Source organism: Pleurodeles waltl, chromosome 4_1 (genome assembly GCF_031143425.1).
Source record: "Pleurodeles waltl isolate 20211129_DDA chromosome 4_1, aPleWal1.hap1.20221129, whole genome shotgun sequence".
Taxonomy (NCBI): Eukaryota; Metazoa; Chordata; class Amphibia; order Caudata; family Salamandridae; genus Pleurodeles; species Pleurodeles waltl.
In genome coordinates this window covers 1,023,163,867-1,023,186,237 of record NC_090442.1, presented here as the reverse complement: position 1 = coordinate 1,023,186,237, position 22,371 = coordinate 1,023,163,867, and the positions used below count along the sequence as shown (strand labels likewise).

The window sequence follows — 22,371 nt, the reverse complement described above, 5'->3', positions numbered from 1 at the left end:
TGGCCTCCTGCATATTTGTTCCCACCCTGTAGGTGGCAGTAGACACAATATGGTTCACCATCATAATTAGGGAGTCCACTTTACTGCCGTTTCCGTATTTTGTTACATATAACTACAGAGGGGGAAATATTTGATCGTCCTTTGACAGCCTCTCCATTCACTCAGTCAAGGGGGGAGGCCACCTCCAACTCCAGAAAGCATTAGAAACCTGCCTTGTCTCATCAATGTAAACACAAGTTATTAACTATGATGAATTAGAACTAGTAAGTAGGTCACATGCAAATCCCTCACCAAAAACAACTACACCAATATCCTATCTCACTATTCCACAGAAACAATACAGACCACACACATCAGCACATCAAATCAACACAAACTTACATTACACTTATCATCGTACCCACTCTCACCCTCAGGACTACACAAAGAATACAAATTCCATCCTATCTTCACCCCTGCTTTCTCACTCTTCACAAACACCTAACACAAGCACCCCAACCCAGCAACTTTCATTCACTCGCCTCTCCTCCATTGCACAATTTAGAGCCTTACATCATGATCCACATGCTCCTCCACCACCCCTAACCCATTCTCCATCCTCACTAAACAAACGCAAACAAAATAAGCAACATGCCACTCTTAGCAACCTTGCATCCCCTTGTCTATTACATAATAAGACTACCCTACAAAAAACAGTACACTCTTCATGGCTCTCTCAGCCACCAAGCCCACCACCCGCACACACAGACCCAACAAAATGCCTCCTTAACCTGCTGGAAGAGGAACACTATATTGAAAAGCAAGACTATTGTGAGCCTCAAACAGTTATCACAACTAGCAACACTCCTGCTTCAAGCTCAAATTATACTACTTATCCTTCTCCTAAACAAAACAACACTACCACTAACACAGCTTTTCTAAACTACCAGCTCATAAATGCTCAATCATTCTAAAAAAACAAGCACCACATCTACGACCTGCTCACAGACACACAACCTGACTTGCTATTCATAACTGAATCCTGGTTGGGAGATGAGATGGCCCCAGTGTTGCACAAAGCGGTTCCTCCAGGCTATCAAACCATCACACAAAACCGCATAGGCAAGAGAGGAGGTGGACTAGCTATTATATTCAAACAGGCATTGAACCTCAGTAAAACAGACTACATCTCCATAAAAGGTTGTGAAGCCCTCCTTACCATTTGCCACCCTACTCCAACTTCCTCCTATAATTTTCTCCTCCTTTACCGACCTCCACCTAACAACTCCACATTCCCAGATGCTTTTCTAGACACAGTCTCAAACCTTATTACACTATACTCCAACCTATGCATTCTTGGGGATCTAAACATTTGGTTTGACAAACCCAATATGCCCCATCCAAAAACTATCACCACTGGCCTAGTCGCATTGAACCTACATCAGATTGTACACAATCCCACACACATTTCTGGACACATCCTAGATGTCATTTTTGCCAAGCCTGAACTAGTTACTATTCATAGCATCACGCCAATCACTTGTTCAGACCACCATTTGATAACATTTCGACATACAACTCCACATCTCAACACACCCCACAACTACTTACATACATGCACCTATCGACCATGGAGCAAACTCAATTTGGATGACTTAGAAACTCAACTAACAGCCAACACAGATCTAGATACAATTAATTCTGTGCCAAAACTTTATGAGTGGATACAGGAAGCTTTTGATATCCTAATACCACTCAGAAAAACTAAACACGACAAAAGAAAACCAACACCTTGGAGAAACACAGAACTTAAAAAGATAAAGCAACAAATCAGAAAGTTGCAGCAGACCTGGCTCAAAACAAACAACAGTCAGGACAAACTGCAGCTACACAAACTTAACAGACTATACAAATCATCAATCAAAAAAGCTAAAAAAAGGTACTACCCAGACAGAATTCAAAATGCTCAATCTACAACCAAGGAATTTTATAAAATTCTCAATGAATTTCAAAAACCTACATGTATGGAAGGAAGTCATCCCACTACTCAAGATTTCACAAACAAATTGGCAACTCACTACACAACCAAGGCAGACACATTGGACTCCTATTTAAAACAGAAGAAAACCATCAGCACCAACCCCTTTCCTAAAATACCCTCTAAGAATAAACCAACCCAACCTCTACAGTCCTTCAAACAAATATCCCAAGGTGAATTTGTGGATTTGGTCAAAGCAAGCAGACCTTCTGGTTGCCCTTCTGACTCTTGCCCACCACAAATCTTCAAGAACATTCTTCTATCTACTTCTGCTGCCACACCTGTAAGAAGAATCATCAACAACTCTTTAACTACAAGAACTTTTCCTGTAGACCTGAAAAAGGCATACATACAACTGTTATTAAAGAAAACATACCTAGACCCGCGAGACCCCAACAACTACAGACCAATCACAAATGGACCTTTCCTGGGCAAATTGATAGAAAGAGCAGCATTCGCCCAGATGTCACAATACATTGAAGACAATTCTATACTTTCAGACTTCCAGAATGGATTCCGCCCAGGAAGAAGCACTGAATCTGCACTCATAGCAATCTAGGATGATCTTAAAAACACAGTCGACCGCAATGGAGTTGCTGCACTACTTCTCTTGGACCTCTCGGCTGCCTTTGATACGGTTGACCATGACACTCTAATTCAAAGACTCCACAAAGCTGGCATAAAAGGGACTGCTCTCGACTGGATTACATCCTACTTTAAAAAAAGATCAAATATCATCTATTCTCCCCCCTTCTCGTCCAAACCCTACCTCACATAAGCAGGGGTCCCCCAAGGATCAATCATCTCACCTTGGCCTTTCAACATCTGCATGATATCTTTACCAGAATTGATCAATGATTTCCATCTCACATGCTACAACTATGCAGAAGACACACAAATACTACTTAAATTAGAATGCCCCAAAAACATTGACAACTCAGAAATCTTCAGTTGTCTCAGAGCTGTTGATCAGTGGATGACCTGGAGCCATCTCAAACTAAATACCTCCAAAACAGAAATACTCATATGTGGTGACTCGAAAAGTTATGACCCTCTGTGCGTCTCGCCTGACGATCTCGGACCACCTCCTCAATTATCCAAGGAAGTTAAAAACCTTGAAATCACCATAGATTCTAAGTTAACTATGAATGCTCAAGTGGACAAATTAGCACGAACAAGCTTAATCACCTTGAAGACTTTACGACGCATCTTCCCCCCACCTCGGATTTCCACACAAGGTGGAAGCTACTATCTCACTTGTACTATCCAAACTGGATTATGCCAATGGCCTCTACCATGGATCATCTCTATTTATTATGAAAAAACTACAACGTATCCAGAATTCCGAAGCCAGGCTACTATAACATGTAAAGCCGCAAGCCCACATCTCCCCTGCCTTGGGAGCACTACACTGGTTACCCGTTGCCAGAAGATGCACTTTCAAGCTGCTTTGTATCACCCACAAAGCTATACATGGAACAGGACCACTTTTTATCAGAAACAAAAGAACCAAATACATCCAACAAAGAAACCTCCGCTCAAGATTGGCACCCCGCCTAAGAACACCAACTTACAAGAAAAAGACTATAGGTGGTACATCCTTCTCCGTTCAAGCAGCCAAACTATGGAATTCGTTACCCCCAACTATAAGAGCCACAGATAACTTTCTAGTCTTCAGAAAACTACTCAAGAGTTGTCTCTTTCTTTCATAACCACCATATTCAAACAACTATGGACTGCATATGCCTATGTAGATAAATATTTTTTTCTGATTATGTGTATATTTCTAGTTATATATAGTTCTTTAGAAAATATGTATCCCTACTATGTCATAACAATAAAATACACACACACTCTTTAAACCTGTTTGACTAAGTGTATTTTCCCATGGTTCTAATTATGTATTGTATGTGCATATGTGTGTGTATTCATGTGTGTTTGTATGTGTGTGTGTATGTGTGTATTCATATCTATATATATATGTATGTATGTATGTGTATATGTTGTTTCTGTGCTTGGCATGTTCGTGGGTCATTGCATGACTCCTGGGTGGGTTGTTATACTAGATATCTACGAATTCCTGCTCTCATCTTATCACACTTATCTACCCATCATCATATGTCATGTCTCTATCAAACTATCCTCCATTCCCACTCTGACTCATCACAAATCCTTTCTACTACTTTCATCTCCTAAATAACTCTGCCTAAGCTCTTCCCTCCGCTTCCACATCTAACTCACCAAACCTCACTCTACTACCATGACCTCCCACACAACCCTACTAAATTCTCTCTCATTTATCTCACCCTGCTACTATGCTCTCCCTAACCCTTCCACAGACTCTTCCCTCTTCCATCCCCCTTTACTCATCCCAAGCCTTTGGGTTGAGTAAATGAAGGATATACTCCCAATTAACACTTCTGGGTTTCTTTCCTGCTCCACCCCTCCATTACTCCAATCAATCTAACAAACTCTCACATCCGCGGCTCAAATTAACTCATAATAATACTAAAACTGTACTCATATTTCCCGATACTAATCCATCACTAATTCTTGTTGGGTTCCAGAGTAGCATGCTACTCACCGAAAAGCGCTTTGACGCCTCATCAGGGGTAGTAAGCGCTATATAAATACTATTACATTACATTACATGTTCTATTTTCCTCCACGCAAACTAGCTAGCAAGCCCCCCAAGTGCACTGATGTGCTGCGCTGCTTCTCACTTTTGCTAGGGCGGCAGTGACAGCTCTCCACGCGGTCAATTTGATCTTATAATAGACACCGCTCCGTGCATTCACCTGCCACCCATGTCCGCACTAGGTCTGGGGCCTCCACCTCCTCGGACTACCGAGTTTTTAACCAGTCACCTTCCCCCATCTTGCCCATTGTCAGTGGGTCCTTCCCGCTCACACTGGTGATGCTAACGGGACAGTTAAAGTTTTGGGCGGCTACCTGGTGTCCCTCCACTCTGATGGTATTTCACAATTTTCTCGTTAAGACAGCAGTTGGTTCTGAATTGCGCATGTTTGGTTTTGATTGGAGTTTGGGTTCCCTGTGCCTCTGTCCCCTTCCCCTGCGCCCCGCCCGGTGAACAGACCACCTGGACATTACTCACCTGCACCCCAGCATGACCTACATTAACGTCCTGACATGGAATGTGCGTGGCATACACACACCAGCGCATAGATATTCCATAAATTCATATCTTAAAAGGCACTGAATTCAAATAGCGCTCTTGCAGGAAACCCACCTAACGCAATCGAAGGCTGTGCAAATGTGAAGGCGCAGGCAAGGGCAGCTATTTGTGACTAATTACTCCTCATACGCTAGGGGGGCCCTGATCTGGATATGCCTGGGCACTTCGTTTATGGTGGACGGCTGGTTGACAGCTGTGAGATTGATGCTGAGGGACGATATGTGATAGTGCGCGGACGACTGAGAGGCTGGATGATATTGCTGGGGTCCATTTTCGTACCCAAGTTGGAGCAGGCCTCTTTCCTTAGCAGGCTCTCTAGCCCGCTTTCTTGATGAAGTAACCTGTGAGGTGGAGATTTTAACAGTGTACTAGACCTCCAGCTGGATCGCTCCTTTCCCCGGCTACCCGCCTCGCCAATCGTGACTGCTGCACAGTCTGACGGCTGCTGGATATCTCGTGCCAGCGTAATACTGATGCTGTATTACGAGAAGGCCGGCCAAACACACTTGCACTCTGAGGGGGAGTGCTGGGGGAGTGCTGAGTGGGAGCACTCCACCGGCACTCCCCCTCAGAGCACATCATCCCGTGGCCCGCCCCTTTACAAGGAAACGTTAACAAACACTGTATGTTTTCGTTTCCTTGTAAAGGTTTTGTAGCTGTCGTGGGATGACGCTACTACACCCTCATGGAGGAGCCGCCCCTAATGAAAGGGCAACGGGGGTTAAGAGACATGGCAAGCACACCAAAACCCACTACCCCAGTTTCCACCCCTCACTCCGGTTATCTCTAGTGCATTAACAGGTTGCAGCAAACCTAGCTCTGGGAACTGTTCAGAAAGGGAATATCACTTTACTACTGTGATACTTCATGCTGGTAATATATTTATGCTGCTAATACTCAGCACTCATTTCATGGACTTGCTGCTAGAACACTGCAGTGCATAAAGTGACAGAATACAAACAGTAACAGATATTCACTGTAGGCAGGAGTTCCACAGTGATAGACCCACACTGCACACAGGTGCAGTGACACACATACTTGTAGTCTGTGTGCACCAGTAACAGAGATACCCTGTAGCCTGGTGCACCACATGTGATGCACTGTGCACTGGCGCTTTAGCAGTGACAAAGATCCACTGAAAAATGAAGCTCGAAAGTGACATTTACACACTGTGACAGGTGCAGTGACTGAGTTACACCGCAGGCTGGAGCACATCAAGGACAGAGGTGCACTGTAGACAGGAGCTCAGCAGTGTCAGTGATTCCCTCTAGGCACATGCCCGAGTAGAAACAGAGATGCACTGCAGATAGTACCCTCAGCAGTGGCAGGTTCATTATAAGCATGTCAGTCCCAGCAGTGACAGATATACACTGCAGACAGTACCCTTAGCAATTACAGAGATTAAGAGAAGTCAAGAGCGCAGCCACAACAGAGGTACACTGCAGACGTTTCCCAGCAGTGACAGATATACACTGTTGAAGGAGCTCAGCAGATACACTGTACACTGGCGCAGTGGCAGTGATACATTATAGAGGCAACAGATACACACTAAACAGGTGCAACAACCGTGATGCATTGTAGACTGGAGCTAAGAAGCGGTAGAGATGCACTGTAAGCCGGAGCTTAGCAGTGACAGAGATTCATTGTAGACACGTCAGTCCCAGCAGTGACAGAGATACACTGCTGTAGGAGCTCAGCAGTAGCAGATACACTGTAAACAGGAGCAGTGGCAGAGATAATCAATAGACAGGAACTAAGTGGTAAAAGAAACATTGTGAGCAGGAGAAACAACAGTGATACATTGTAGATTGGAGCTCAGCAGCAATAGAGCTGCGCCATAAACAGGAGCTTAGCGGTGACAGATTCACAGCAGAGATCTGTCCCAGCAGTGGAAGAGGTACACTGTAGACAGGTGCCCAGTGGTAAAATAGATATATTGTACATAGGTGGCATGACAATCATGCATTGGAGACTGGAGCTCAGCAGTGACAGAAGGGGCACTGCAGAGAGGATTATAGTAGTGACACAGATTTACTGAAGACACAACTGTCCAAGCAGTGACAGAGAGACACTGCATTCACGAGCTCAGAAGTGACAGAGATTTATTGTTCACAGATGTAATGACAGAGATACAATGTAGACTGGATCACAGCAGCAAGCACGATACACTATAGACAGGTACAGGCACAGTGTTAGGCAGTGCTTCAGCATTGGCAGAGAATAAAACTTGACACAAGTTCCATCAGGAACAGAGACCAGCCATGCACATGTGCTCAGCAGTGACAGACATAATCCATGCACAGTTTCTCAGCAGTGGCAGAGATATTCCGTACACAGGTGTTCAGCAGTGACAGAGATACTTTACTTTGTGCACAGGAGCTCAACAATGACAGAGATATTCTGTGCACAGGTGCTCAGCAGTGACAGAGATATTCTGTGAATAGGTGCTCAGGAGCAACAGACATATTCCGAGTACAGGTGCTCAGCAGTGACAGAGATATTCCGTGCACAAGTGGCCAGCATTGACAGCCAAATTCTGAGCACAGGTGCTCAGCAGTGACAGGGATAATCCTTGCACAGGTACTCAGCAGTGACAGAGATATTCCATGCACAGGTGCTCAGCAGTGACAGAGATATTCTGTGCACAGCTACTCAGCAGTGACAGACATATTCCGTGCCCAGGCGCTCAGCAGTGACAGATATTCCGTGCACAGGTACTCAGCACTGACAGAGATATTCACTGCACAGGTGCTCAGCAGTGACAGACATATTCCGTGCACAGGGGCTCAGCAGTGACAGACATATTCTGTGCACAGGCACTCAACAGTGACAGACATAGTCCATGCACAGGTACTTGGCAGTGACAGAGATATTCCATGCACAGGTGCTCAGCAGTGACAGAGGTATTCCATACACAGGTGCGCAGCAGTGACAGATATCCTGTGCACAGCTACTCAGCAGTGACAGACAGATTCCGTGCACAGGGGCTCAGCAGTGACAGACATATTCTGTGCACAGGCACTCAACAGTGACAGACATAATCCATGCACAGGTACTTGGCAGTGACAGAGGTATTCCATACACAGGTGCGCAGCAGTGACAGATATCCTGTGCACAGCTACTCAGCAGTGACAGACAGATTCCGTGCACAGGTACTCAGCAGTGACAGAGATATTCCATGCAAAAGTGGCCAGCAGTAACAGCCATATTCTTAGCAAAGGTGCTCACAGTGACAGAGATATTCCATGCACAGCTACTCAGCAGTGACAGACATATTTCATGCACAGTGCACAGGCTCTTAACAGTGGCAGACATAGTCCATGCACAGGTACTTAGCAGTGACAGACATATTCCGTGCACAGGTACCCAGCAGTTATAGAGATCTTCCGTGCCCAGGTGCTCAGCAGTGACAGAGATATTCCATGCACAGGTGCTCAGCAGTGACAGAGATATTCTGTGCACAGCTACTCAGTAGTGACCGACATATTCTGTGCACAGGTGCTCAGCAGTGACAGAGATATTCCGTGCACAAATGGCGAGCGGTGACAGCCATATTCTGAGCATAGGTGCTCAGCAGTGACGGAGATATTCCGTGCACAGGTACTCAGCAGTGACAGACATATTCTGTGCACAGGTGCTCAGCAGTGACACAGATATTCCGTGCACAGGTACTCAGCAGTGACAGAGATGTTCCGAGCACAGGTACTTAGCAGTGACAGACATATTCCATGCACAGGTACTCAGCAGTTATTAAGATATTCCATGCACAGGTGCTCAGCAGTGACAGACATATTTCATGCACAGGTGCTCAGCAGTGACAGAGATACTCCGTGCACAAGTGGCCAGTAGTGAAAGACATATTTTGACCACAGGTACTCAGCAGTGACAGATGTTCCATGCACAGGTACTCAGTAGTGACAGAGATATTCCATGCACAGGTACTCAGCAGTGACAGATGTCCCATGCACAGGTACTCAGCAGTGACAGAGATATTCTATGCACAGTGCTCTGCAGTGACAGATATTCCGTGCACAGGTGCTCTGCAGTGACAGATATTCCGTGCACAGGTACTCAGCAGTGACAGAGATGTTCCGAGCACAGGTACTTAGCAGTGACAGACATATTCCATGCACAGGTACTCAGCAGTTATTAAGATATTCCATGCACAGGTGCTCAGCGGTGACAGACATATTTCATGCACAGGTGCTCAGCAGTGACAGAGATACTCCGTGCACAAGTGGCCAGTAGTGAAAGACATATTTTGACCACAGGTACTCAGCAGTGACAGATGTTCCATGCACAGGTACTCAGTAGTGACAGAGATATTCCATGCACAGGTACTCAGCAGTGACAGATGTCCCATGCACAGGTACTCAGCAGTGACAGAGATATTCCATGCACGGTGCTCTGCAGTGACAGATATTCCGTGCACAGGTGCTCTGCAGTGACAGATATTCCGTGCACAGGTACTCAGCAGTGACAGACATATTCTGTGCACAGGTGCTCAGCAGTGACAGATATATTCTGTGCACAGGTGCTCAGCAGTGACAGACAGTCAATGCACAGGTGCTCAGCAGTGAAAGAGATATTCCATACACAGGTACTCAGCAGTGATAGACATATTGCGTGCACAGGTGCACAGCAGTGATAGACATATTGCGTGCACAGGTACTCAGCAGTGACAGACATTGTGTGCACAAGAGTTCTGCAGTGATAGATAAATTCGGAGCACAGGTGCTCTGCAGGGATAGATATTCAGTGCAAAGGTGCTCAGCAGTGACAGAGGTATTGCATGCACAAGTGTTCTGCAGTGACAGAGATATTCTGTGCACAGTCACTCAGCAGTGACAGAGATATTCTATGCACAGACGCTCAACATTGACAGACATAGTCCATGCACAGGTACTCAGCAGCGAAAGAGATATTCCGTGCATAAGTGGCCAGCAGTGACAGACTATTTTGAGCACAGGTACTCAGCAGTGACAGAGATATTACGTACACAGGTGCTCTGCAATGATAGATATTGCGTGCACAGGTACTCAGCAGTGACAGACATATTCAGTGCACAGGTGCTCAGCAGTGACAGACATAGTCAATGCACAGCTACTCAGCAGTGAAAGAAATATTCCGTACACAGATACTCAGCAGTGATAGACATATTGCATGCACAAGTGCTCAGCAGTGATACACATATTGCATGCACAGGTGCTCAGTAGTGACAGACATATTGCGTGCACAGGTGCTCAGCAGTGACAGACATTGCGTGCACCAGTATTCTGCAGTGACAGACATATTTGGAACACAGGTGCTCTGCAGTGACAGAGATATTCTGTGCACAGGTGCTCAGCAGTGACAGAGATATTGCATGCACAGGCTCTCAACAGTGACAAATATAGTCCATGCACAGGTGCTTAGCAGTGACAGACATATATTTCATGCACAGGTACCCAGCAGTTATAGAGATATTCTGTTCACAGTTGCTCAGCAGTGACAGATATTCTGTGCACAGGTGCTCAGCAGTGACAGAAATATTCCGTGCACAGGTGCTCAGAAGTGACAGAGATATTCCGTGCACAAGTGCTCAGCAGTGACAGAGATATTCTGTACACAGGTGTTCAGCAGTGACGGACATATTCTGGGTACAGGTGCTCAAGAGCGACAGACATATTCCCTGCACAGGTGCTCAGCAGTGACAGATATTCCAGGCACAGGAAGTGCAGAAGCCAAACAGAGCAAGATCAACTAGTGTGATCTGATCTCCTCCTAAGAGGAAAAGGAATTACGAACGTACACTCCAATTGACTATCCGTCTGAGACACTTAAACTGATTTGTTGTTCAGAGCAAGTTCTCTTTGTTAAGGTAGATGAAATGTAATTTTCTCAATCGAGGAAACATGGTTCTAGAGGTTCAGCTACCCCCCAGCACTTTCTTTCCTGAGAGCTAGGGGAGGACATGGTGTTCAGTGTCCTGCACTCTGCTCCCTGTCCACTAGAATGTTTAATATCTCCCCAGGGTTTTAGCAGGTAGACCACCTCACTTGCGATAAATGTAATAAAGCCATTGGCTGCAATGAGTAGCCTCATTGATGAATCCATGCCCCAGCAATGGCATTATGTATACAAACTGAGGCTGGAAAACAGTACTTTTGTATATGCTAACATAACTTCCTGACAACCCCCTGGGAGAAATTGGGCTGTTGGTTGACTAGGGTGTGAGCCCTGGCCAAGCAACAGCCACAACCCCCTGCAGGGTAAACCACAAAAAGTCACTAAATGAACCTGTGCTTAACCCTGGGTAGCTTGGTTGAAAAAAATCAGTCAGGCTTAACTTAGGGGCAATGAGTACAGTATTTATGGAGCACACAAAAAGTAATAAAGTGAAAACACAACACAAGAAAAATCCCAAACCAATTTAGAAAAAGAAAGTACATTTTAATATATCATTTGACACTGAATCAATATAACAAGGATAATGAATTTTTAAAGCTTTTAGTAAAAACTAGCACCTAAAAGATCAAAGTGCCAACCTCGGACATATAGCACAAAGGGCTAAGGACAGGAAAATGCTAATTTTCTAAAAGTGGCATTTTCATAATTGTAATAAAAAATCCAACTTTACCACTACACGGAGTTGATCACTACAAATATATACCAAACATGACATACTGGCCTGCTCCCAATTGAACACTGCAGCTTATTAAATGTAATAAGGAATCCACAATGTTATTCTATGGGAAGAATAGGCCCCACAGTAGTGAAAAACAAATATGCAGGTTTTTCACTACCAGGACATGTCGGACTTAAAAGTAAATGCCCAGACTTTTAATTACAAATCACCCTGGTCTATGAGCTACCTAGGGCCTACCTTAGGGGTGATTTAAATGTAACAAAATGGAATTTTAAGGCTTAGTAACGGTGTGTGAGTGCCAAGGCTATGTGTCAGTTTAAACTTCAGGCTGCAGGGGCAGGCCTGGGATATATTTTAAGGTGCTACTTAAGTGGGTGACACAATAAGTACTGTAGGCCTACTGGTAGAATTTAATCTACAGGCTGTGGATTTATGATATACCACTCTAAAATGGACACATAATTATATTAAATATGCCAGTTAGGTATATTCCATTCAAACTATGCTTAGGGGAGTGAGCACAAACACTTTAGCACTGGTTATCAGTTGTAAAATGCACACAAGAAGCCAACAAAAACACATTTTAGCAAAAACTGGAGATAAGTAGGCAACAAGTTTGGGGGAAGACCACTTTAAGGCTGACAGGTCTAACACCACCATACTTCTGAATGGCGTCCGGCCTTTGATGTTCAGCTGAACCTCTCTGTTCCGGTAGCTCACCGGTATCTGACCCACCAAAGGTACACATTCCCTGGTCCCTGTAACCTCTTTCTGTTTGTATATGCACTGAAAACAGCTAACTGACGATCTGAGCACTATTTCAAACACTACCAATGGCACAATACATTGAAGCCAACTAATGTTGATAACTTGAGTACCAGTTAGTTGGAACAAAAATAATATTATCTACCTACTGCTTATTGATGCTTCCTGCTCATCTCAAGAAACATTAAAAAAATGTCAATAAGTGCTATTTCATTTTAGCTCTTGTAGTTAGTTGCACACAAGTATGATGAGATATTTACTCAAACTTGACTTGAAGAAATAAAATGTACCTTTGGGCTACGTTAGAGAAGGTGTCTTCCACATAGGTGAAAAACAGGCAGAAAGGATCCTCTTTGCAGAACTCCTGACATTGTAGGTGTGACTCGGCCTTCATCACCCCGCGGTCATTTCCTGGAAAGTCCAAACCTTTAAACATGTGGTCACTGCATGCTGCAAAAGAAGAAACAACAGCTAAGGGAAGGACATCACACACTCCTAGAGAAGCATACAAATGGAGACTGATGGGTTCTTGTTTACTGTGGCGTTTGCTTCTCATGGCTGCTTCATTTGGCATGTTGACATAGAGGGTGGGGAAACACACTTTAAAATATTTCCACTTCCACTAGGATCTATGATAAGGAGCCCTGCTAATCACTAATCTTGCCACCTTCAACCCATTTCTCACCGCTCAGTGGCATGTCTTTTACGGTTAACTATGCGGCATATCTAGTTCCGGCACCATCCCCAGGCCGGACAGCATTAGCAACAGGGGCACTCATTATTGAAGAGGCCTTACTTAAAACTTTCTGTTACATGGTTCATAACTTGGAGAGGAAAAGGTAACTGGGGAAGACCAAGGAAAGTGGAGGAATGGCAAGAAAGCAGGGGTGTTGTTTGTTTTAAGACACTCAGAGAAAACAGGAAGAAAGAGGAACGGAGGGATGGGACACAGGTGGAGTACATGAATAATCAAGCATCTGCAAAGACAACTGGTGTGGCCATGGCAAGTATGCCTTTTTCCTGTTGAAACATATGCAATGTGCACAAAATGACACCCAACATTAATATTAAAATGAATGATACAGAAGTCCATGCACACCCAGTCTTTGCACTGAAGTGTGCTCATTTTCAGGCAGGTGTGCACATATCATTAGGAAATCGTACTACTAACAGTGCATCACAGCCAATGGATGAAGATGGCTTACCCATTTTCCCAAGCTGCATGTTGTGGGCGGAAATAAAATAAAATGTGATTCCCACTGGAACAGAAGAATGAAGAAGGCTGCCCAAAAGCCTCATGTCTACATATGGGTGTATGTTCTACCTATAGGATTTTTTTAAAACATAAGCATGGAGAGGCAGCAGTGCTATCTTTACACCAGACGCTTAATGACACTGAGAGCAAGGGAGCAGCAGTGCTTAATTTGGGCCTGTGGTTTCCGGTGCGGGGCACTGGCACTTATTTTTGAGGGACACCAGTTATTTTTCTGCCTTAAGCATTTACTGTGAGCAAAAGACATATGGAAAAGATGGAGGAAGAGAAAAAAGAAAAAGCGCCACACAGGGAGAAAGCTGCAAGATTGAGCTGAAGGGCAGAGAGTGGCTGTAAATGGATTAAAGAGGCCCAAGATGGCTTCAGGATTACTCGACCTCAGTGTTCTGTGCTCGCACATTTAATTGCAGCAGCCGCTTGTTTCAGAGGACAGCTCTGGGCACCGGCACATTTTTATTGACTTTATTGACACATTAAGCACTGGGGAGCAGTCATGGTACTGAGAAAAAGGATGGGTAAACAGACAGGGAATGCAAGGGATAGAGAGAATGTGACTGGCAAAATGTGACTGGTGGAATGGGTGGTTAGAAAGTGTGAAGGCAGTTGGCAAGAAGGGATGAAAAGCTGAGAAGTGGGCAAGATGAAGAAAGACAGTGGGTAAAAACAGGGAGAGAGGGTGTCAGAAGGCAGATGCTGGTTAGCAATACTAACTGGAGATGGAGAACATGAATAGCAATAGATTTCTCAAAATACACTATTTACTACAACTTAGATTTCCCTTGGCTTTGTCTGCAGATGATTTAAGGTGTCATACAGAATTAGTCACTCTCAGTTCAATTTTGCTTTAATGGCTGTGTAGTTCGTAAACATTTTAAAGGGCATTTCAGTTTGGTTCGGAGTTTTCCTGCTTTGTGAAAAAATGCAAGGATATATTTTCTTTATGGATCTTATGTATACTAAATGAAATTCACGAGTGTTTCAAGGGACTTCAGAATGTTGTTTAAAACAGACAGGGGACTGTGTTTAGTGACTGAAAATTCCATGCAACACCAACTTAGCGATTGAATGTCTTAATCACAACAATATACTCTTTATTACTCGGACATTTTTGTTTCCTGCCATCATCTATGTCTACAAAACGTTAAGATCTCTGAATGCCATTGATTAAACAAACGTTTCATTATTTTCACTAAAACAGACACCCTATTCCAGAGTACATGGTTGCTTCGAAGTAGTAGCATTGCACATCTTGGGGTCACTCAGTAACTGCCCATTTAAATCACTGCCTGTCAGTCGTTCCTTCCTGACTCTGTATGATTTAAAGGAGACGCATGGTTTCTTTGGTTGACCTGGCACGAAGGGCGTCAAGAAAAGAGCCCCAGGGAGAGCAGGTGCTGAGCCCCCACCCCAAGCACCACCCTCCATATAGAAAGAGATAAGGAGTGGAATGGAAGGTTTCACCCAATGCGGAGTAAGTCGGGAACGACATGGGACATGGGCCAGGCAGGAATGGCCCAGATGGTAGAGCAGCTGAAGCAGGAAGAGAAAAAGTGGAAGATGGTCAAAGCTCCTCTACTGTGAGTTTCCTTGGCAAGAAGAATTGAGATGGTTCGTCTGTTTTCCTTGGTGATGCTTGTGGGACCCTTTATAAGGGCAGTGAATTGTACCAAAGAACACGTGCTTTAAAGAAAGGTTCAACACTGGTACATTTCTGGTCGGAATAAGAAGGCAAAATCAATGATTCTTCTAAATTAATACACCACCGGTCAGCTCTGTGAATTACAAAGCCTGATGGCAGTTAGACAAACAGTGTTATATATTGTTCTGTTCATCATTTAAGTTTCCGGCAAATTGGGCATTTCTATTGTACACGTGGCATGAAAAAAGCCAACCTGCACATGTTTGCTCTTAGAGACATGTCCTAGTGAAACAGTTGGACCGTGTTTGTAGGCCACAGGGGCTACTGGGTCTCAACCGTGTGGGCTGTGATTGTCTGCCTCTGTTGTACCACAGTCCTTCCAACTATGTCTCTGCAAGGAGGACCAAGTAACACCCCTTCAGCAGTAGACTTTCAGTGAGGTCACAGGCTTCTCAGGGAGGTCCTGTGGGGGTGCTCGAGCTCAGCACTCAAACACACTTTATTATAATAAATGATTGTCCAACCTACTACTCACGGACATCAATTCATCAAAATTGGAGGGGTAGCGAAAGTGACATCACATAGCTTTGACCTTAAGGACGTCAAAGGAATTGGTCTCATATGACCTTTGATCCTAAATCTACCCAGGAAGTAATGTAACTTGATCTTAACCAGGAATAATTAACAATAAGTGGCATAGATGAAGTTCTATAATAACTCCAAGATTGAGATAACAACACAAATATCCATTTTAGAAACACCTTTATTAGTGTGCTGATCTTTGAAGGTGGTGGGGGGTAATGCAATATGTGCCCTAAATTGTAGCAAGTGAGAGGAACAAGTGAGCCAGACCTCTTCTGGTTGAAATAATAGGTTAAATAGTGCATTTTAAAGCAATAATTTCACAAAATTTGCTGAATGGCCATAGGCTATGAAAGGGCACTTGTCAAATAAATAGGGCCAGCATTTTGTCATGGGCCACTCTTCTGCTTAAAATTACATTGCAATATGCCAGTCCCAGAAAATTGACATTAATTTCAGCCATATACAATAGGTGACCCTTATGTCAAAATTTACCTCCAGTATGTGAGTGTCAGCATTTTTTCCTGGTTGACCTTCTTCTATATGCCTTGGCCATCCTCCCTAATGCTAACAATTACCTCTAATGTGCTAGCTTTTTGCCATGGGTGCCCGATGCCAAACAAGCATTGGTAAATGCATTAGGTTTAGCCTATTTACTCCAACATGATGCGTTTCAGCCAACACAGTGGCTTTGCTCACATGTAACATTCAGAAAACACCAGAGCAGTTAGAAGGCATGTACTGCCCGGTGAAATACAGACAATGTATATCCCAAATGTCTGACACTGTACTAAACTCCCGCCAGTGTGGCTGCCTTCCCGCGGGCCCCATCACAAGTTCCCCGCTGGCCCAGTGGGGAACAGCCCACAACATGAGCCGGCAGCAATGCTGTGGTGCATAGGATGCAACAGTACCCGTTGCACTTTTTACTGTCTGAAATGCAGACAGTGAAAAGCGAGACGGGGCTGTGCATGGGGGTCCCTGCACTGCCCATGCCAAGTGCATGGGCAGTGGAGGGGCCCCCTGCACACCGCCTTCGTCCGATTTTACATGGCGAAGAGGGGGGTCGTAATCCCCAGGGTGGCACTGCATGTAGCACTGCCCTGGCAGATTAGGACCGCTAGCACTGCCAGCACTGCTAGTCCCTTCACTGGAAGGAAACTGGCAGTGCTTTGGCAGCGGTCCGGCCGCCACAGTGGCCCTGGCGGTCTCTGAAGACTGCCAGGGTGGTAATGAGGGGCTATGTGTGTCATAATGTATGTTTAAATCGAGGGTAACAAGTCTAGACACTCCAATGCAAATTCAGCTATTGGGACAGTGGTCTAGCAGACCTGTAAATGCACCACTGTTTTCTTGCTGCACAGGTCACATACATTGCTGGAAAAGTGTATCTTCTGTTGCCCTCTAGGGAGAATGTCGATGTAACCGGAAAGTCATATGGTGTGCAGCAATTCTGAACAGCAGTGCCTTTTCTGCATCATCCAACATGGCTGCTCCGACTTGGCTCCTGCAGGCATTGCACTGCGATGCTGTTAGGTTCACAGCTAGGGCACCTCTAATACGATGTCTGCCAGCTGGAGGCACACAGACTGGCTCCTCTCCTCCCCCCTCCACAGACTGTTGCTGGACATCTAGCACACTGGCAACATATTTCCTTAGCAAACGCTTCTACAGCTTGGAAGTGAAAGGTGACGAAAAGCTGCATGTCCGCTACCTGGAGGGTGGGATCAAAGTAATCACAAGCATCCCCACCTCACCGTTTCAGTATGCACACTAACTCGTAACCTGAGGTCACTGCGCTCCTCTTTCAGCACGAACCCAGGCAGGGTTGTGTGGTCTCCGCCTGGCCTTACGTCATAGGGAAAGGTTCACCTGAGGAAGTGTCACTGGCCGCCTTCATGGAAGTAGTAGTCTTTTGACAGGGATATTGTGCCTCTGTAAAAAGATGTGAGCTGGTATTCATGTGCTTTCTAAGAGCACGTGGGACAGTTTATACAAATATGTTCACCTTGAAGCATGTTGCTCCAGAAACTTTTCTTTTTTTTTGTTTTTTTTAGTTCTGCCGGTATTTCTAATTTCTTGGACTTCTCACTTTTTGACTGTTGCTCTTTCAAAGTAATTACAAACGTGTTTTCTGCCAGCTCTGCAATACTTTTTTTTTTACATCTGTGACAGTTTGTGATATGGGATGTGAGTCAACATGGAATTAAAACAAAGGCCGGCCTCTGCGTCAAAAGGGAGCACTAGAGTGGGTGCCTGCTTCGGCCCTGGGGGGACTGGTGAGTGCGTGTTGCCTCAGGGGGACTGATGAGTGCCATTGCGATCGAGGTTTGAGTCTTAGTGTGAGGCACAAAGTGTTTCTGTGCAAATCACTAAATCTCTCTGTGCCTGTGAAGCGCTCTGATACCTTCTTTGGCGTTCGCGCTATGTGTAAAGTAGCAAATCAATTAACAAAAGAAGTTCCAAAACCAAAGCGGATGAACACAGAACTTGGGGCTTGGGAAAAAGAGCGAACAGACGAGGAACAAGCATTGTCAAATGCAGGAAATAGTGCTACAGCCAATAGAGATGGAGGAAAAGTAAGTGGCAAGCAGAGGAACCAACGAAAAGCAAGTGCAAGTGCTGTGCAGGAGAAACCTAATAAATGTCCTCAACTATGCTGACATCACCATTTTTCCACAGGTGTTTCAAATACCAGGAATTACCTTAATAATGCCAGTACCAGTATTTTACCATGGGTGCCATTATGGCCAGAATTATTTCTAGTATGGCAGTATCTAGTATTTCTAGTATGGCCTTTTTACATGGATGTCTCTTATGCCATGTGCTAAGTCCAGTATTCAAGTGCCAATAGTTTGCTACCGGTGTTAAGAATTGCCTCCAGTATGCCTTGACCAGCATTTTACAATGATTGCCTCTATAAGCCAATAATTACTTTTAGTATGTCGGGTCAAAGACAGACTCCCAAGCATAACACCACAGTCTCACTCATGCTTACTTATGTTCACTCACACTAATTCTCACTCATTCATTCTCACTCACTTTAACATGCTCATTCATTGTCACTCACTTTTACCCTCACTCATGCATTTTCCATCATACATAGCCACTCTTACTTTGATACACTCATACTTCTTTCACTCACACAGTGACGCACTCACTCCTGCTCTCACTCCCTCATTCTCATGTATTCTCGCTCACCTTGACTATCATCCTCACCCATTCATTGACACTCACTCAGATTCATTCTTACTCATACTTTCTCACTCTCACTCACGCTGACTCACTTATCATTCATTTATCATTCAGTTGGCAGCCATTCTTAATAATTCTATCTTCCTCCCTCATACTTACACTCATTCTTATTCATTCTCGTTCCCATTCACCCACTCACATGAAGTCACTCTTACTCATTCTCAATCACAGATTCATTCACTATTACTCACTTACTGATATTCCGTTTTACTAATTCTCACTCACTACCTATCACTTACTTTCACTCACACACATTTAAAGACACAGGATTACACAAACACTGTCTCTCACACAAACACCCTCACCTTCAAGTACGCACACAGCACACCTTTAAAATTGTTTTTTTACCTCAGGCTCCAGTGAAGATCCCATTCCAGCTCCTGTTCACCACATTTCATTACACAAATAGTGAATAACACACTGTTATTCACTAGAAGAGTAATAGAACTGGGCAGAAAAAAGAGGGTAGACCCCTAAGTTCATAAGGACGAGCCACCCTGTGATCTTGGCACTTATGGTGCTACCTTAGGCCAGAGTCTGCAAAGTCAGTGCCAGAGTTTGCAATGGGTAAGTCAGGGGACACAGGTGCAGCCCCTGGTGATCCCTTATTGACATCTTTACCAGTCTTTGACTTTTAAGACGAAACAAATGTTGCTTCACCATACAAATAAATATTACACATAGAAAAAGGTCAGCAATGTAATATAGTGCCCTGGTGCTAAAGTATATTGGTGCACTTACTGGTACTGATCCCGGTCCCTCCCTTAGGGTTCTGGCTGTCCTCTCACCAGGTCCGGTTCTAGTGTGATTAGGTTCAGGTGCAGGTTACCCTCCACTCTTGTGCTATCTCACAGTCTTTTCAACTCCATGAATGGGCAGGGGCTTCTTGGGCAACCAGCTTGCTCATCAGAAACTCACTCACCCTCTTGCTCACCCTCCTCAGCCCCTAACACAAGACTGAAGTTCCTATGGGCGTCCTCAGCCGTTGCATCTGACTGGTATACTCTGGTTAGAGATGCCAGCTGAAGGGACTGCTGGATCTTTACACGACTGGCCCAATGGGTTTTTGGTGCAGGCCTGCTGAGCCTACTTGGGTCTGGATCGGTGCAATCATGCATGGCTAGGCTCAAGCACATAGTGACACCTCAATAGTTGGATGGTGAATCACGGTTTCAGGCACACTGAGGTCTCAGGTCACAACAGTTCTGGGTCATTTTACAACAGGGTGCATGCAGCACTTTTGGACAATAATTTGAGCGCAGAGGCTCAGGTTGTGTCTCATCTTCACAGATTGAGCACAGTGGCTCGGTCATGCCATAATCTCACTGATCAGGCTCAGCAGTTTAGGTCATGCTGCAACTTCATGATTCCCACCGGGCACTTGAGAGTCTAGGGTCCACTGGCATTAGGGCACACATCCCTCTCCACAGCCCTTTGTTTCTGCAGACCCATCATACCAGAGTCACGCTGCAACTCCCTCCTCCTGGCCAGTCATTTCTATTGCAGAGTTCCTTTCCTCTCTCGGCAGGCAAGGTGGATTCCAGGCACTTCATGAAAGTTAAGCAGCTCTTGCAGCAAGGGGTGGGCTCAGGTGATGTCCCCTAACCACTGGGAAGCTGGCAGCCCATGTAACCCACAGAGACATGAAAAGGTGTAAGCTTTCTGCACCTGGCTGTTTTCAGACACACTGTAGAGTGATCAGGGGGAAGACTAAAGGGTGGCCTTAGCTAAGCATACCCTTTCACCCTAAACAGAGACTGCAGTACCATGCAGGCCCATACACTGGGATGTTAGTACTAGGATCTGGGGTAGCCATAGCTGTGGAACTTGACATGAGTGGGACAGTAGGCCTCCACTCAAGTGACACAGATAAAAAAGGTCTGGTTCTGATCTTGGATTCACAAAACATAGTACTCTGCAACCGCTGCTCTATGTGCTAAGCCCATGATAGGGACAGTAGGTCTATTGTGCTTTCTGCAGCCTAATGCTGAACTTTGGGCCAAATCCACTGTGGCTCCATATATAATATTAGTGTGGCATAGCTAGCAGTAAACAACCTTGAGGAGCTTGTACTTTGTCGGTTGACGTTTGTTCAGGGTTGAGCACATGCCCATGTCCAAGGTATGGGACAGAGGCAATATTAATGACCCCTGCTCTATGAGGCCATATTGGTCCTTCCCAAATGAAGACAGTTCATGTTACTGGAAAAAGGAAAAGGATTTTAATATTAGAGAGAACACATGTAGTGAACGGTTGGGCATGATCTGGCCAATGGTAGGCGAAGGAAGGCAGTTCCTTAAAGCATAGCCTAATTATAGTAAAGGCAAGGTTCGTGAGCAGTGAAAAATTACCCCTAACTTGTGTTTTTGTTTAGGATTTTCACACATTTTGAAAATACTGAAAATCATTGGAAAAACTCTACTGGAATTTACACCACATAGAAACATTGAAACTGTAAACAGAGCGTCAGCCGGTCTACATAGATTCAGATCTGCAGTCTGTAAAGGTTTCAATCCTAGCTGGTTTGGGTGCATCAATTCCTTTATGGCCTTCAATTCTCTGCCCACCTCTGCCCCGCATAGATTCTTCCTATCTACATCAAACAGCAACAAGGGGTGATATGATTGGTAGTCAGGTGGATCCTTATGAGGCTTCATGGATCACCCTATCATGGTCTCTTTCACAGAGTCTCGAAGTTGGCCACTAGCCAAAGATTATTCATAAATGTCTAACAAACTAGGTGAGAGGCAGGTAGAGCAAAATGTATAAAACTCAACAGGGAGTCCATAATTTCCCAGATTTTGACCCATCTGCATCTTTGGAAGGGAGCTTGTCAGCTCTTCACGAGTTGGACGATTATCCCGTTCAGTGTGTTGCTCTTATCTAAGCCTCCTTGTTAGGACCTAAGACGCATCTGTAACCTAGGGGAGCAAATGCAAAAACAACAAGGTGATAGATGGAATGCTTGAATTAATCTCAGCCACTGGCAATCACTTGGGCTACATCCCAATCCATC

At 44.8% G+C, this 22,371-nt stretch overlaps 1 protein-coding gene across 1 annotated transcript in view; it reads right to left on the bottom strand.

Moving 5' to 3' along the window:
* LOC138288375 (coagulation factor XI-like) overlaps window positions 1–22,371 on the bottom strand; it is a 109,989-nt gene that overhangs the window by 7,278 nt on the left and 80,340 nt on the right. The window contains exon 9 of the mRNA XM_069229945.1: window positions 12,897–13,056. Coding sequence (XP_069086046.1) covers window positions 12,897–13,056 — 160 coding nt within the window. The remainder of the gene's footprint in view (window positions 1–12,896; window positions 13,057–22,371) is intronic.